Source organism: Brachyistius frenatus, unplaced genomic scaffold, assembly GCF_029030835.1.
Source record: "Brachyistius frenatus isolate BFR_SWC_R1_liver_20210118 unplaced genomic scaffold, ASM2903083v1 Contig_102, whole genome shotgun sequence".
Classification (NCBI taxonomy): Eukaryota; Metazoa; Chordata; class Actinopteri; family Embiotocidae; genus Brachyistius; species Brachyistius frenatus.
Window position 1 is genome coordinate 1,072,410 of NW_027210701.1, and position 13,776 is coordinate 1,086,185.

General features: G+C 49.3%; 1 protein-coding gene across 8 annotated transcripts in view; it reads right to left on the reverse strand.

Moving 5' to 3' along the window:
• syne1b (spectrin repeat containing, nuclear envelope 1b) overlaps window positions 1-13,776 on the reverse strand; it is a 67,408-nt gene that overhangs the window by 2,970 nt on the left and 50,662 nt on the right. For 6 of the 8 annotated variants that reach the window (XM_069711603.1, XM_069711598.1, XM_069711600.1 and 3 more), the window contains 36 exons: window positions 13,509-13,640; window positions 13,201-13,397; window positions 12,986-13,118; window positions 12,414-12,596; window positions 12,176-12,325; window positions 11,341-11,517; window positions 11,107-11,262; window positions 10,867-11,022; window positions 10,609-10,779; window positions 10,393-10,526; window positions 10,104-10,308; window positions 9,779-9,961; window positions 9,551-9,697; window positions 9,307-9,461; window positions 9,058-9,205; window positions 8,879-8,973; window positions 8,564-8,798; window positions 8,290-8,484; window positions 7,779-7,904; window positions 7,536-7,691; window positions 6,599-6,757; window positions 6,347-6,513; window positions 6,094-6,256; window positions 5,651-5,838; window positions 5,419-5,569; window positions 4,710-4,892; window positions 4,466-4,603; window positions 4,108-4,299; window positions 3,669-3,996; window positions 3,410-3,478; window positions 2,839-2,960; window positions 2,628-2,754; window positions 2,332-2,543; window positions 1,960-2,160; window positions 1,725-1,853; window positions 1,325-1,537 (listed from right to left, as the gene is read on the reverse strand). In XM_069711603.1, coding sequence (XP_069567704.1) covers window positions 1,325-1,537; window positions 1,725-1,853; window positions 1,960-2,160; window positions 2,332-2,543; window positions 2,628-2,754; window positions 2,839-2,960; window positions 3,410-3,478; window positions 3,669-3,996; window positions 4,108-4,299; window positions 4,466-4,603; window positions 4,710-4,892; window positions 5,419-5,569; window positions 5,651-5,838; window positions 6,094-6,256; window positions 6,347-6,513; window positions 6,599-6,757; window positions 7,536-7,691; window positions 7,779-7,904; window positions 8,290-8,484; window positions 8,564-8,798; window positions 8,879-8,973; window positions 9,058-9,205; window positions 9,307-9,461; window positions 9,551-9,697; window positions 9,779-9,961; window positions 10,104-10,308; window positions 10,393-10,526; window positions 10,609-10,779; window positions 10,867-11,022; window positions 11,107-11,262; window positions 11,341-11,517; window positions 12,176-12,325; window positions 12,414-12,596; window positions 12,986-13,118; window positions 13,201-13,397; window positions 13,509-13,640 — 5,976 coding nt within the window. The remainder of the gene's footprint in view (window positions 1-1,324; window positions 1,538-1,724; window positions 1,854-1,959; window positions 2,161-2,331; window positions 2,544-2,627; window positions 2,755-2,838; window positions 2,961-3,409; window positions 3,479-3,668; window positions 3,997-4,107; window positions 4,300-4,465; window positions 4,604-4,709; window positions 4,893-5,418; window positions 5,570-5,650; window positions 5,839-6,093; window positions 6,257-6,346; window positions 6,514-6,598; window positions 6,758-7,535; window positions 7,692-7,778; window positions 7,905-8,289; window positions 8,485-8,563; window positions 8,799-8,878; window positions 8,974-9,057; window positions 9,206-9,306; window positions 9,462-9,550; window positions 9,698-9,778; window positions 9,962-10,103; window positions 10,309-10,392; window positions 10,527-10,608; window positions 10,780-10,866; window positions 11,023-11,106; window positions 11,263-11,340; window positions 11,518-12,175; window positions 12,326-12,413; window positions 12,597-12,985; window positions 13,119-13,200; window positions 13,398-13,508; window positions 13,641-13,776) is intronic. The other 2 variants (XM_069711604.1, XM_069711601.1) reach the window with 1 other exon arrangement.

A 13,776-nucleotide genomic window follows, 5' to 3' on the forward strand; every position in this document is an offset into this window, starting at 1 on the left:
AGAGGACATGTCAGTGAGAGGGGACGTCAGGCAGCAGGGGGAAAACAAGTGGTCTGCGGTCAAACATGTAGCCGTCTGGTAGAGATACATGGCCCCTTTTTATTTTATTATAAAGAACATAAATTTCTATAATTTCCCTTTGGAAAATAAAATAATGCAAAACGCTGCATCTCACCAATAACTATATCTATAACACCCTCTATAATAATACCTATAATAACATGAATAACTATACCTTTAATACCATCTATTATAATAGTTATAATAACATTAATAACTATACCTATAATACCATCTATAATAATACCTATAATAACATCTATAATAATACTTATAATAACATTAATAACTATACCTATAATACCATTTATAATAATACCTATAATAACATCTATAATAATACCTATAATAACATCTTTAATAATACGTATAATAACATTAATAACTATACCTATAATACCATCTATAATAATACCTATAATAACATTAATAACTATACCTATAATACCATCTATAACAAAACCTATAATAACATCTATAATAATACTTATAATAACATTAATAACTATACCTATAATACCATCTATAACAATACCTATAATAACATCTATAATAATACCTATAATAATACTTATAATAACATTAATAACTATACCTACAATACCATCTATAACAATACCTATAATAACATCTATAATAATACTTATAATAACATTAATAACTATACCTATAATACAATCTATAACAATACCTATAATAACATCTATAATAATACCTATAATAACATTAATAACTATACCTATAATACCATCTGTAACAATACCTATAATAACATCTATAATAATACTTATAATAACATTAATAACTATACCTATTATACCATCTATAACAATACCTATAATAACATCTATAATAATACTTATAATAACATTAATAACTATACCTACAATAGCATCTATAACAATACCTATAATATCTATAATAATACTTATAATAACATTAATAACTATACCTATAATACCATCTATAACAATGCCTATAATAACATTTATAATAACACCTATAATAACATCTATATTAATACCTATAATAACATTAATAACTATACCTATAATACCATCTATAATTATATCTATAATAACATTAATAAAACCTATAATAATATTTATAATAATTCCTATGATAATTTCCATTATTGTACCTATATAATGTAAACATGGTGTTTTGATTTAATTAAACTGAAATCAGAAATATACACAAAGTGAGAAAATATGACTAAATTACAAATAATAAAAAAAACGTGCACTAATGAACTAATAACTACCTGCTGGCTGCTGGTGATGTCCAGGATCTTGGCGAGCTCCCTCAGGTCCCGGGTCACCTCCTTCAGCAGCAGCTTGAGGCGGTTCCCGATGACGTGGACCTTCTCTTTGGCCTCCAGGCAGTCGCTGCCCTGAGAGTTGACCAGCAGCTGCAGAGACATGTCCTGCAGCGACGCCACCTTCAGCTGGGAGTCCAGTAGCTCCTGGCGGATTTTCTGTGCGAAAATCAACACGTGAGTCCGAAGCAGAAGAAGAACCGGACCCGTTTACATCAGAGTTCACCCTCACCGTGTTTACGTTCATTTAAATCTGAGGAAGGAACTTTTTTTTTTTTTTTTACAGTTTACGTTGGGACAGGACGAAGTAAAAGACAAGCAAGAGTACGATGTCATGGCTCGGTACCGTGAGTGTTTTATGGTGCTCGTGGAGGGTGTCGCTGTCCTGGATCGGGTCGATGGGAACCACCTCGTTCCTCCGGCGGTCGATGTTTTCCAACCAAAGCAGCAGGCCGTGGCTCATCTCGTGGAACTCCTGCGGACCAGAGGAACGTCAGGGATGTAGAGATGCAGCTGTGTGTGTGTGTGTGTGTGTGTGTGTGTGTGTGTGTGTCATCATACAGAACCCGAGCCGCTCCCACCTGACACTGCATGAGAGCCTCCTGCAGTGACGACCTCCACTCCTCCAGCGAGCTGCCCAGCTTGTCCCAGCGGTTGTTCATGTCCTTCAGTTTCACCTGCAGCTGCCGCGACTCGTCCAAGTCCGTCTGCAGGAACTCGGCGCTGCACAGGTTCACGGAGAGCACGATGGCTTTACGCTTGTCGTACGCCTTCTGCAGCTCCTGGAGACAAACGGAACGGCTCAGAGATGACACAACAACACAAGGAAACCATACGACGATGACGCACAGCTGAGCTTTTTTAAAACCCTTTGCAGATTCATTTAAACTATTTAAAGAGGAAACTGATGTGCGGTAAATCTGAACGAGTTATTACACAAAAACCAGTAATACTTTGAGTTTTTTGATGCGCTGCTCGATGGTCTGGATGTCCGTGCTCAGGTCCAGTCTCCGCTGCTGCTCCAGCTCCTCCTCCGTCTCTCCGAGCCACGCCCACACGTTGTTCAGGTCCGAGTTGAGCTGCTGCCACTGCTGCTGGTTCTGCTTGGTGCGCATCTCCTTGCTGAGGTCCTGAGCCTGCAGGAGCTCCCAGCGCTCGATCACTCCTGCAAACACCAAAAGGGCAGCGTGAGCTGCGTCCAGCCGAAGGCGCCCAGAGGTGCCAGCTGGTTCCAGGAAGGGGAGCTCACCTGACGTCTGGGACTCGGAGCTGCTGGGATCGGCCAGTCCAGACACCGTGTCCTCTTCCTCCTTCAGCTCGACGCCCATCCTCTTCACCGTGTCGATGCTGCCACGGCACTCACCCAGCAGCCGCATCTGAGAGCACAAATACGGACATTCGGTGCGTCGCAGGAGAGGAGAAGCGCAAACACACTTCCTGCTTTCAGACTTAACACCTACGTATCCCATGTAGGAGGCGTCCATCTCGGCGCTGGTCGGCGTGCGGCTGCGGCCGCCGTCTGTCTGCTGCAGCTGGAAGCGGCCGCCGTCCAGCGGGTGGATGTCCGCCGAGGCCGCCTCCCCTGTTGACACGACAGCAGCTGGTCACGCGCGCAGATTCAAACATTCACGCACAGACGGAGAAAACACACCGTGTGCAGAGCGAACAGCGAGAGGAAGGAGAGTGCAGGTTGGTCGGGTCTCTGAGAACGAATCTGCAGTCCCCCCCCCCCCTCCGAGACTCGCCGTGATCAAACAACACATGCTCCTCTAAAACACAAAGTGCACAGAAAGAAACCCAAAGAGGTTAGCTGCACAGCACACCGCCAGTCAAACCAAAAGGAGGGAAGCAGGTTAGAAGGAGGGGCGAGGCTCGGTTCCATCTCCGTCTGCTGGTTTAGAGCAGTGAGGACGGAGGAATGGAACCGGTCCTGTCCCCCGGTGTTAGGAAGTGTGGTGCCCACAGGGGAAATCAACACAAAAGCCGGTGAGTGAGCTATCAGTGCAGCCGCTGGCGTCTGCAGGTGCCTACCGGTGGAGGACCTCAGAGTTTGTTCTGTTAGTCTAACAAAGGCCTCGGGGCTCTCAGGGATCACTACATCTGCAAGAAACATCGTACAGTAGAAAGATTCAGCAGCCAGTCAAAACAAGCTGCTGGCTTTAAGCTGCAGCAGCGTCATCCCACTCTCCTCCTCAATCTCTCAGAGGTCAAACTGAACATTTATTCAAGATTACAACTGTTAGAAATGTTTATCAAGAGCATCTTTAACCCCGTGTGCGTAGAAACTGACCCGACAGGCCGGAGGCGGGCCGCTGCAGGAAGTCTCCCTCCTCGCTCTGCTGCTCTCGGAGCGCCCGGCTGGCGCTCTCCAGCCCGCGGCTCAGGTCGTAGTCGTGGTCCCACTCCAGGGGGATGGAGTCCACGCTGGCGGGCGTGTCCCTACCCGAGCGCTCGGTGCGAAGCTGCGCCGCCAGCGAGGCGGAGCGGCCGGAGGAGGGCAGCGGGGACAGGAAGCCCTCGCCCAGCCGCTCGCTCCATGGCAGGCTGGACAGGTCGCCGGGCTCGTCCAGCTCCAGCTCGCGGTCTGAGAAGGAAACCTCGGTGTCGTCGTCCGTAAGCTGCAGGTGAACGAGAGGTCGGGAAGTACACTCGAAATAAACTTTAAAATACAGAAGTCAGTGCTGAAAACAAGAGACGATGAATAAATAAAAGAATAAAATCGGTCTTACAGGAAGGCGGATGAGCTTCTTGTAGTAGCGCTCCACCCGACCGAACACCTCCTGACAGTAGCGCTGCAGCTCCTCCAGCTCCTCCTCGATGACCGCAGCATCCAGAGGCTCGTTCTTCTCGATCAGCGCCTCCCCCTGGTGGAAGATGTGCTCGATCTTCGCCGTCGTCAGGGAGATCTCCTGCTGGAACGACTGCGGCACAGAGGGAGGAAGGAGGAGGAGGAAGGAGGACATTTACAGATGAGAACTTCAGTGCAGCTTCAAATATCTGCACATTGGAGAGTTTCTAAAAGATCCAAATCTACATAAACAGTATGAAATCGGGACCGTGACGGAGTGGGCGGAGCTTCTAATGTACCCTGAGCTGTTTGATCTTAGCTTGGATGTCGCACTCAGAGAAGTGCTCGATGTTGGTGAGCTGCAGGTCCATCTCCGTGAGCCACACCAGGATGCCGTCTCTGGCCGTCTCGAACTCTTCTCTCTGACTGATGAAGTGCTGCAGACAAGAAGCAGAGGTTGATAGCGTAAACGCTCGGGAAGCGTCGTAGCCTCATCAGTCACCGAATTAAAAAGATAACAGCGAGGGGGTGTCGTTGTTGCACCTTGAGCCTGCGGAGGATGGACGCTACCCTCTTCTGCAGGTTGTCCCAGCGCTGGTTGGCGTCGTGAGCCATCTCCCGCAGACGGCAGGACGAGTCGGTGCGGTTCTCTCGGGCCAGACGGCGGTACTGCTTGTTGATCAACTCCAGCTGGGTCAGGCTCTCGTGGACCTGTCTCTGGAAGGCCTGCAGACACAGAACCAACACATAATCTTCAGAAAAGACGTCAAAATAGGAGTCAAGTTACGCTGTGATTTCACTGAAATGTTTGAGAAAATCTGCCACAAAATGAAACATTTCTATGTAATTTTGTGGAGATTTAAGGGAGTTTTTTTTTTTGCTGTAAAATCGCAAATCAAGGAAAAACAATGTGTTTCTTTTAAGCGCTACCTGATAGAGTAATATGTGCCAACTTCCTGTGATAATAATATAAAAATAAGAGCTTTACATACTTTTTAAATCACATCCATTCAACACTAAAACAAAGTTCAGTCTCTTACAGCTGGAAATGTGGGGAAAACTCATTTAACACATTCCTCAATCCCATCATAAGACCACATTTCCCACAAACCCCGTCACTTCCTGTTATTCTGGTCAGTTTTGTTTTGAATACTTTTAGCAGAGCTTCTGTTTCTGCAATTTTGCAAAATTGCAGGAAGTTCCTGCAAATATTTCACAGATGGTGGTTTCCTGGAGTGACTGTCTCTAATACCTCAAACTTCTTGAGTTCCTCCTTGGCTACGGTGTACAAGACTCCTGAGGAGTTGGGCAGAGCTGCAGTCTTCTCTGAAGTGGCCAGCCACTCCTCAAAATGTGCAAAATCATCCAGGAACTTCTGCCACAACCGCCACGTCTCCTCGATCCTACCAGGCGGAGATATCAATATCAAAAACATGTAACGGAAACGGAAGAAGAAGCTGCCGTCCAAGCTGTCTGCGTCTTACTTCAGTCTCCTCTCCATGGACAAGGCACAGATGCTCCTCCAGCGGCGGTCCAGGCTGCGAGTCGCCTGCTGGATGGAGTCGCACTCCGTGTCGGTGGCGCAGGCGTCGCAGTCGTGCAGCAGCACCTCGCACAGGTTCAGCACGGACGCCACGCCGGTGCTGTGCTTCTCGATGTCCCGCTGGAGCTCCTGATGGGGAGGAAGAAGAGGAGGAGGAGGAGGAGCAGGAGGGAGTATAAGAGCTCATTTTTCCATCAAAGGACTGCGAAAATAAAACACACGACATTTGAACAGGATCTTTGCGGACACCTGAAGCTCTGCGAAATCTCTGCAGACAGCAAATAAAAAGCTGAAACTCATTTCTATGTGAACCAGTGAAACAAACGTTGCTATAAAAGAATCTATACTGCAGCGCTGCAGATATTCAAAACTCGACGGAGTCACCTGCTGCAGGTCGAGCTTCCTCTGGATCTCCTGGAAGTCACAGGAGTCGTACGCGATGGGTTTGGACAGCTCGGCCTCGATGTGTGCGAGCCAGGCGCGCAGGATACTCATGTTTTTATCCAGCTGCTGCACGGCCACCAGAGTCTCTCTCAGCTTCTTCACCCTGGAAACAACACGTTTCGGGAGAATTACAGCAGACGTCCTCCTGCGGCAGAACAAAGCTGGCGCCCGGGGGCGAACACGTTCTCCTCACCTGGCTCCGATCAGGTCCAGCAGGTGCTGCCAGCGGTCGCTCACTTTGTTCAGCTTCTGTTCGATCTCGCTAGCCTTGCTCTGATGGCTGGCTCGGGCCAGACGCTCTCCCAGCTGATGCAGCTGCAGCTTGTTCTCCTCGGCGACGGAGATCTCCTCCTGGTAGTCCTGAGACACCAGACAAGAGAAAGAAGGTTTAACAACGGAGCAGCTCGGTGCTAACAGAAGCTAAACGCATCGACTTCCTGTTTACCTTGCGCAGTTTCTCGATCATCTCCTCGATGCTGATGTCGCCGTTCTGCGACACCTTGCTCTCCATGTTGGTGAGCCACTCGCAGAGCTCCTTGTACTTCTCATTGAACACGGTCCACTCGTTCAGCTTCTCCCCGACCTGCTGCCGGCGCAGCGACAGCTACAGAGCGACACACACACAGCGAGCTGCATGTCAGACCATCGATAACGCTGATGCAAAACTTCAGTAAATACATCTGAGAAAGAAAGCAGCGCTGCAGACATCGCTGCACCAGGCAACCTGCGTGTTTCCTGTAATGTGTGTTTCATCTCACACAGGATGCAACTGGGGGTTTCAGATGTTCTGTCTGACTCTGATGAGGTTAAATCTGCATGCTAACTCACCATTTCATGTTCATTCCATAGCACCTCACACTTTTTTTCCATTCATCCCGAACTGTATTTATTTATTTTCATTTTATTTAAAAGAAAATGTTTTTAGTGTGTGTATTTATTCATTGCTCTAATTTTTTTTTCTAAAATATATTTGTTTTAATCTATCTTATTTCTTATATCTTATACGCATCTTATAAGTTTTTCATATAGTGTGCACCCTTTTGTTTTTCTATGCTACTGTGACCAACCAAATTTCCCCACTGTGGGATTAATAAAGTCTAAATCTAAATCACCTAATCTAACTCTGACAAATAAACAGAATAATAAACTAAAATCAAATCTGCAGTATGTTAACACTCAGTCTGAAACTGCACAAGGGGCTGCTGTTTGATCCAGATGTGCATCAGTCAGGATGTGGGTTTAAAGTGACGTCTGTGAACGAGCCACTGTTCAGTTTAAATGATCCTGCAGTCGCTCATCAGATACGCAGCACACAGTAGTCAGACAGTCGGACGTGTGGAGGTTCTGAGGGGTGTACTGTACTGCACTCTACCGGTCCGTACCTGGTGGCAGATCTCGTCCCACTGCCGGTGCAGCAGCTCGATGCGCTCCTGCAGGACAGACAGGTCCTCGGCGCTGATGTAGCAGGACAGAGACTCTCTGAGGACGGTGAGGTGGGCCAGGTCTCCGGTCCAGCCGTTGAACGTGTTCTCCAGGTCCTGGGTCCCGAAAGAAGAGCAGCGGTATTTAACAGATAAAAGCTCATTTTAAAGTCCATTGTTCATTTCGAGTGACGTTTCAGTCACCTTGCAGCGCATCTGCTCGGCCTGCAGGTCCTCGTGGTGATCAGGAAGAGGCTGAGACAGCTGACGCTTGAAGGCTCGCAGTTTCTCCAGCGATGCGGCGATGCCTCTTTCACACCTCTCCCAGTCCTGAACGCAACACACGGAGGAGACTCAGACATCAGCTGCAGTAACATTATAAAAATGTTTCTTCTTGAAGCACTTTGTTGGACTTTCCTCACTCAAACCACAAGTTAAGAAAATTTGTAAAAAAAAAGAAAAGAGTTCCCCTCAGAGTCTCCTGAGACTCCAGTTTCTTTTTTTCTTTTTTTATAATAATAAACTTTGTTATAAATGCAGCTTAAAGAGCTTTGTGTCACATAAAAAAACAGATATAAAAGAACAAAAAAAAAGTTTTTAAGATGCAAGTTAAAAATAAAGTTGAAAGATAAATGAAATGCGGAAGAACAAATAAAATGAAACATCAGAGAGCTTCAGTAAAGAGCTGTTTGAAACCTTCTTTTAACAGTTTTACCTTCAGCAGGGTGGCGAGCTGTTTCTTGTGCTCCTCCAGGCAGCTGCTGGCGTGTTTCCATCTCTCCTGGATGTCGGTGAGCTCTGCCTGCAGCGCCGCCTCCGCCCGGCTGTCGGCCGACAGCAGCAGCTGCCTGCCGGCCTCCACCGTCAGGATGTAGCTGCCCTGCTGTCGCTGCAGCACCTTCTCCTTCAGCTGCGACAAAAGAGAGCTCACCGTCAGACGTGCCTCCCGACGTTCCGCTCTACCTGCCGCACCTCTACGCTGCACTCACCTGCACGGCGTCCAGCATGCAGCGCGCCTGCTGCAGCGGCACCGTGTTCCCCGGCTGCAGCGCCTCGGCGGGGTGCGCCGCCTCCGACAGCCACTTGCGCAGCTTGTCCACCATCTCCCTGTAGCGCTGCCACTGCCGGATCAGGCCGTCGATGATGCCCCGCCGCTGCTGCGCCCGCCGCACCACGCCCTGCCACTGGTTACTGAGCAGAGTCAGCTTCAGGTTGAACTCGTTCCTGCGGCAGACGTAGGGTATGAACAGGCGTGCGATGGAGGTTAAACACATAGAGCGGCGGACCTATCGGAGGGGTTGTACCTGTCGTCCACCTGACCCTGCTCCAGCATCTTCTGTCCGTCCCCGATGATGGAGTGGAGGATCTGCTGCCGGCTGAACATCTCCGCCTGGAACAGCTGGGAGATTAAAACATTCATCGTTAATAAAAAAAGAATCGCAGCAGCTGATTCGGGACGTTTCAGCGGATGTGGGACTCGGACCTCGTGGCCTTTCTGCTGCTCCATCAGACTCTGGTAGTTCCCGGATATTTCCACAGCCAGGTTCTCCTCCGTTTGGACCAGGAACTCCATCCAGGTCTCGCACTTCTCCAGGAAGGTCTGCTGCTGCAGCAGGAAGGACTGCAGCTTGCTGCAACGGAGCAAACAACACGTGTGAATGTCGTGTCTCCAATGGTTTACTTTCACAACCAGATTCAGAACCTTTGAAGCCACGTCTGTCTCTAAGCGTACCTGAACCGCTCCGTGGTCTGTGCCGAGGCCGTGGACCAGCTCCGGTTCAGGTTCTGCATGCGTTTGATCTCCAAGTCGTTGAGAGGGAGCCGGTATCCGAGCTCGTTGAGACGCTCCAACTCCGGCGCCATGCTGCTGAACCTCAGCATGAGGCGCTGCGACAGATCCACAACAGCACCGTTCTGATTAGACCTCACGGCGCAACAGAACAACGATCCAACAGAAAAATAGAGCCAGAACCAACCTTCAGCTCCTCCATGCAGTCCTGGATGACGCTCAGGTCGGTGGACCTGTTTGGATCCTGGACCTTCAGAGCCTCCTCCGCCTCCACGATCCAGCCGCCCAGAGACTTCAGCTGCTGGTTGAAGGTCTCGTAGTCCTGAACGCCGGTCTGGCCCGAGGAAACAGAGGCTGTCAGCGCACAGCCAGAACCAATCATGCGACTACTTTAATGCAAAGGTCTGATATAAACCTGGAGGGTGGTGAGCTGCCGGGTCAGCGCCTGCTCCACGACACCGAGCCGCTGGCTGAGGGAGAGGTGGTCCGACTGGATGGCCGACGCCGAAGACGTGTCCACCTGCTGCTTCAGCTGCTCTCCGAGCTCCTGCAGGACCTGGAGGGAGGCCTGGACCGGAGCCTGGTATCGCAGCAGCTCCTGACAGAACCACCAGGAAGAGCCAGGATTATTTATTGTTCAGGAATCAACACAAAACACACAAACTGTTTGTTTAACTTGTATCAGAGGTTGTTTTTTTTATGAAGGCTTTCAAGTGAACGGTTGTTTTTCGGTGTCTCACGCTGCACTCCTGGATCCAGTCGGACACCTCCTCGTCCGCGATGTCTTTGCTGCAGCTGCTCTTCAGGAGCTGGTCGGCCTTCTCCTCCTGCAGCTGGATGCTGCTGTAGCTCTGCTCGTACAGCTCCTTGTAGCGCTGCCACAGCTGGAGCAGAGCCTTGCTGCTCCGGAGACGCTCGGCGATCTCCTCCAGGAGACCCGTCCACCTGACGCAGAGCAGTAAAAGAATATTACAGTTAACGTTTAAATACTTTGAGGAAAAATGAAGATCTAAAGGTGTGCAAGGTCACCTCGCGTTCACGTCCTTCAGGGCGTTGTTGAGGGAGTCGGACACCGACGGGTGACACTCCCTCAGCAGCTGGTGGGTGACGGCACCAAACTTCCTCAGACTGCTCTCCTGTTTCTCCAGCTCCTCCTGCAAATCCTTCACACACATAGACACACACAGTTCACAGTACAATCGATATAACATCACTCCTGATGGTGAATAAATCCTCCTCCCGTACCTGCAGACTGTGCACCTGCAGCTGCACCGCCTCCAGGGAGCCCGTGAGGAGGCGGAAGCGGGACACTGAGTACCGCCCCTCCATCAGGTAGCCGTTGATCTCCTCTGAGGCCCGTTTGTAGAGACTCCACTGATCCGACACGGAGGTGAGGCTGATCTTCAGCTGCCCGATCTGACGGAGAGGAAATCAGACAGTCAGTGTAAACGGGAACCAAAAAAACACATTAAAAACATGAAGTGTTAACAGAGCAGAAACTACCAGGTGGTCCAGGTTGGCCCAGGTGTGATTGACACCCTGGAGCGTCTCCATGACGATAGCGCAGGCCTCGTCGGTCTTGTTCTGAACGAGGGCACAGCCCTGCTCCTCCACTCTCTCCAGCTCTTTCTCCTTTTCGTTCACCAGCTCCTCGATTTCCTGAAAAAGTTTTCCCTCCATACATTAAAAACGGAGTCGCTGTGATGTTTAAATAAAACAGAAATAAAAGATAAACCCTCCCACCTGACAGTCTCTCAGAGCGTTCTGCACGGACGTTAAGTCCTCGATCCGGTGTTTCCTCTTCAGCCTCTCCTCCTGAGTCCCCATCCAGGACTTCAGCGCCTGAACGCTGCTCTCGTACTCCAGCCACATCTCCAGCAGGTTCTCCAGGAACTGCATCTACAGAACAAGCTGTCACCGCTCTGCGCTGCACTGATTAATGATTGCTCTGTGTCATGTGACAGGTTCTCCTCTCACCCGCCCGTTGATGCGGCCCTGCAGGATCTGCCAGCGGCGGTTCATCGCTCCCAGGCGCTCTGCGAAGTCGGTCTTATCGCTGCGTTTGCCCTCCACGTCCTGACCGCCGATCTGCAGCACCGACTGGTTGACGAAGTCCACAGTCAGCTGTTTGCAGCTCAGATCCACTCGGAAACCCTGAAGGGAGGAAACGACAGTCACAGAGTCACAGCTAGAATCAGAGATTACGTTATAGTCACAGACTGTATAGAAACGTGTTTGTAGCTTCCAGGTCTGAAAAATTAGTCCGATGCAGAAGTGCCTTAAGCTGCAATACCACCGAGTGCCACTAGAGGTCGGCTCCAAAAAGCCTCCGGCTCCATATACTCCCATTTAACTTCTCTCATCAAATACAAAGTCAATAAAAGAAAATAATCCCGTCATTAATTGGAAAATAAGCTTAGAAAAGATGTGTTTTTGGGGGGCGTGTATGTTTGATTGACAGCCCTGTGGTGCAGTCAGTTTACAACTATTGGTGGGTGGAAAGTAGTCAGGTTTCCAATCAGATCAGTCAGATCCACTGCTTGCTCCTCCCCCAGCTCGTCCAAATATGGTCACTTCCTGCTCCAAACTGCTCCGAACTAGCAAAATTGTGACGGACAGAATCTGAACTGGAGGCTTCATAACGTGACGTCACTGCTGGCCACGTGATTAAAAACCTACGTTATGGACGCCCACGTGTGCTTTTAAATAGTGTGAGCAAGAAAAATACCGTCTTGAAAATCCCCAAAATACAAATCTTTCACATCCAATACAATCATATGTTTGATAAATGACACCGACTGCGATGAACTACCTTGTACTTCTGTAGGTAGTCTTGGATCACATTCGACCCGACGGCGCTCTTCAGGTTCTCCTCGTCCTCCTCAATCACGTTCTCCATCAGAGCGATCCAGTTGAACAGCTCAGATATGGCATGACGGGAGGCCAGCTTCTCCATCTGGATCTGGGACACGGAGGAAGAGGAGGAGAGCGTCACAGACAGACTGTAATCCTATTTGTCCTGCAGCCGCTAAGCCTGCGTGTGACGCTACCTGGTGCAGCTTCTCCTGGACCACCGGGATGCGAGTGAGCAGCTCGGTCCACTGTGCATCGATGCGCGCCAGGTCCGAGCGCAGCACCACCGTGTCCACCTTCTTCAGCCGCAGCAGCTGGTTGCCCTCAGCAACCACGGAGCTCTTCAGGCTCGACTTTCCCTCCACCTCTTTAGAAAACTCCTGACAGAGACAGAAGAGTAAGTCGAAATTTAATCACAATTCTTTAGAAAAGACGCCGCAAAATTAAACATTTTTGAGCAAAGCAATCACAAAAAAGCAGCAAATTCCTGGAGGGCCTGAAAAAGAGAGAGGCACATGATGCATTCCCAGCATGCACCACTGTACACCTGTACAGCTACACTGTGGCTGCTCACTGCTCCTGAGTATGAATATTTCTGGAAACAGAGGGTTGATATCCCAGAAGGTTTTCCTCAAATATGGAGCTTAAAATAAGTCTAACTCCCAGAAACACACATTCCAGCAGCTAAATGTTAATAACTCTGTTAATCCAGAGTCTCTCATGTTTACAGCGATATTAGACAAAGCTAAAAAAAAACTGATCGTCTCACCAGGAAGGCTGACAGGTGGTCTCGGACCGTCTCCAGCTCCTGAGGCACCAACACAGCCTGCGTGTTCCAGAACTCGAGTCGCTCCAGAGCTGACTGCAGCCACTCTGTGATCTCTGCACACTCCCTCTGATACCTGCAGAGACAACAGAGGAGCAGTGAGGCCCTGCAGCCCTAAACGCCAGTGGCTCTGGTTCTTCTGGTGCCATGGTTCTGACCTGGTCCAGTGCTTGAGGATGGCCTCCAGCCGCTGCAGCTCCTTGTTGACCTTGGTCGTGTCGTTGAGCCAGTGTTCCCCCAGTAGGGTGAGCTGGTTCTCCAGTGCCGGGCAGCACACGGACAGCAGCAGGTGTTTGCCCTCCTCCAGAACCTGGTGCAGCTTGTGCTGGTGCTCTGTCAGTCGGCCCTTCAGACCCTTCATGCAAAAACGGAGGAGGAACGAGGTGAGAACATGCTGCAGCCGTGATGCTCCTCCAGGAACTCACGATGTTTTTATTCTCTAGCATCCGAGTTTGTCTCCTCATACCTGATACAGCGAAATCCTGTCCATGAGTCGGTCCTCCGTTTCCTCCACGAGGCCGACAGCAGGAATGCTTTCCTCTACAGCCTCCAGCTGTCGGTTCAGACTCTGATAATCAGCCACCAGACGGCACCAAATCTGTAAACACGAGATTTAAAATGAGTATTTTTAGTTTTCTTACTGTTCCAGGACAAATGCAACGGTTTTATTAACCAGTTTTTATCAGACTTTATTAGACTTTTTACTGATTAGATCTAAATCTCCACCAACAACA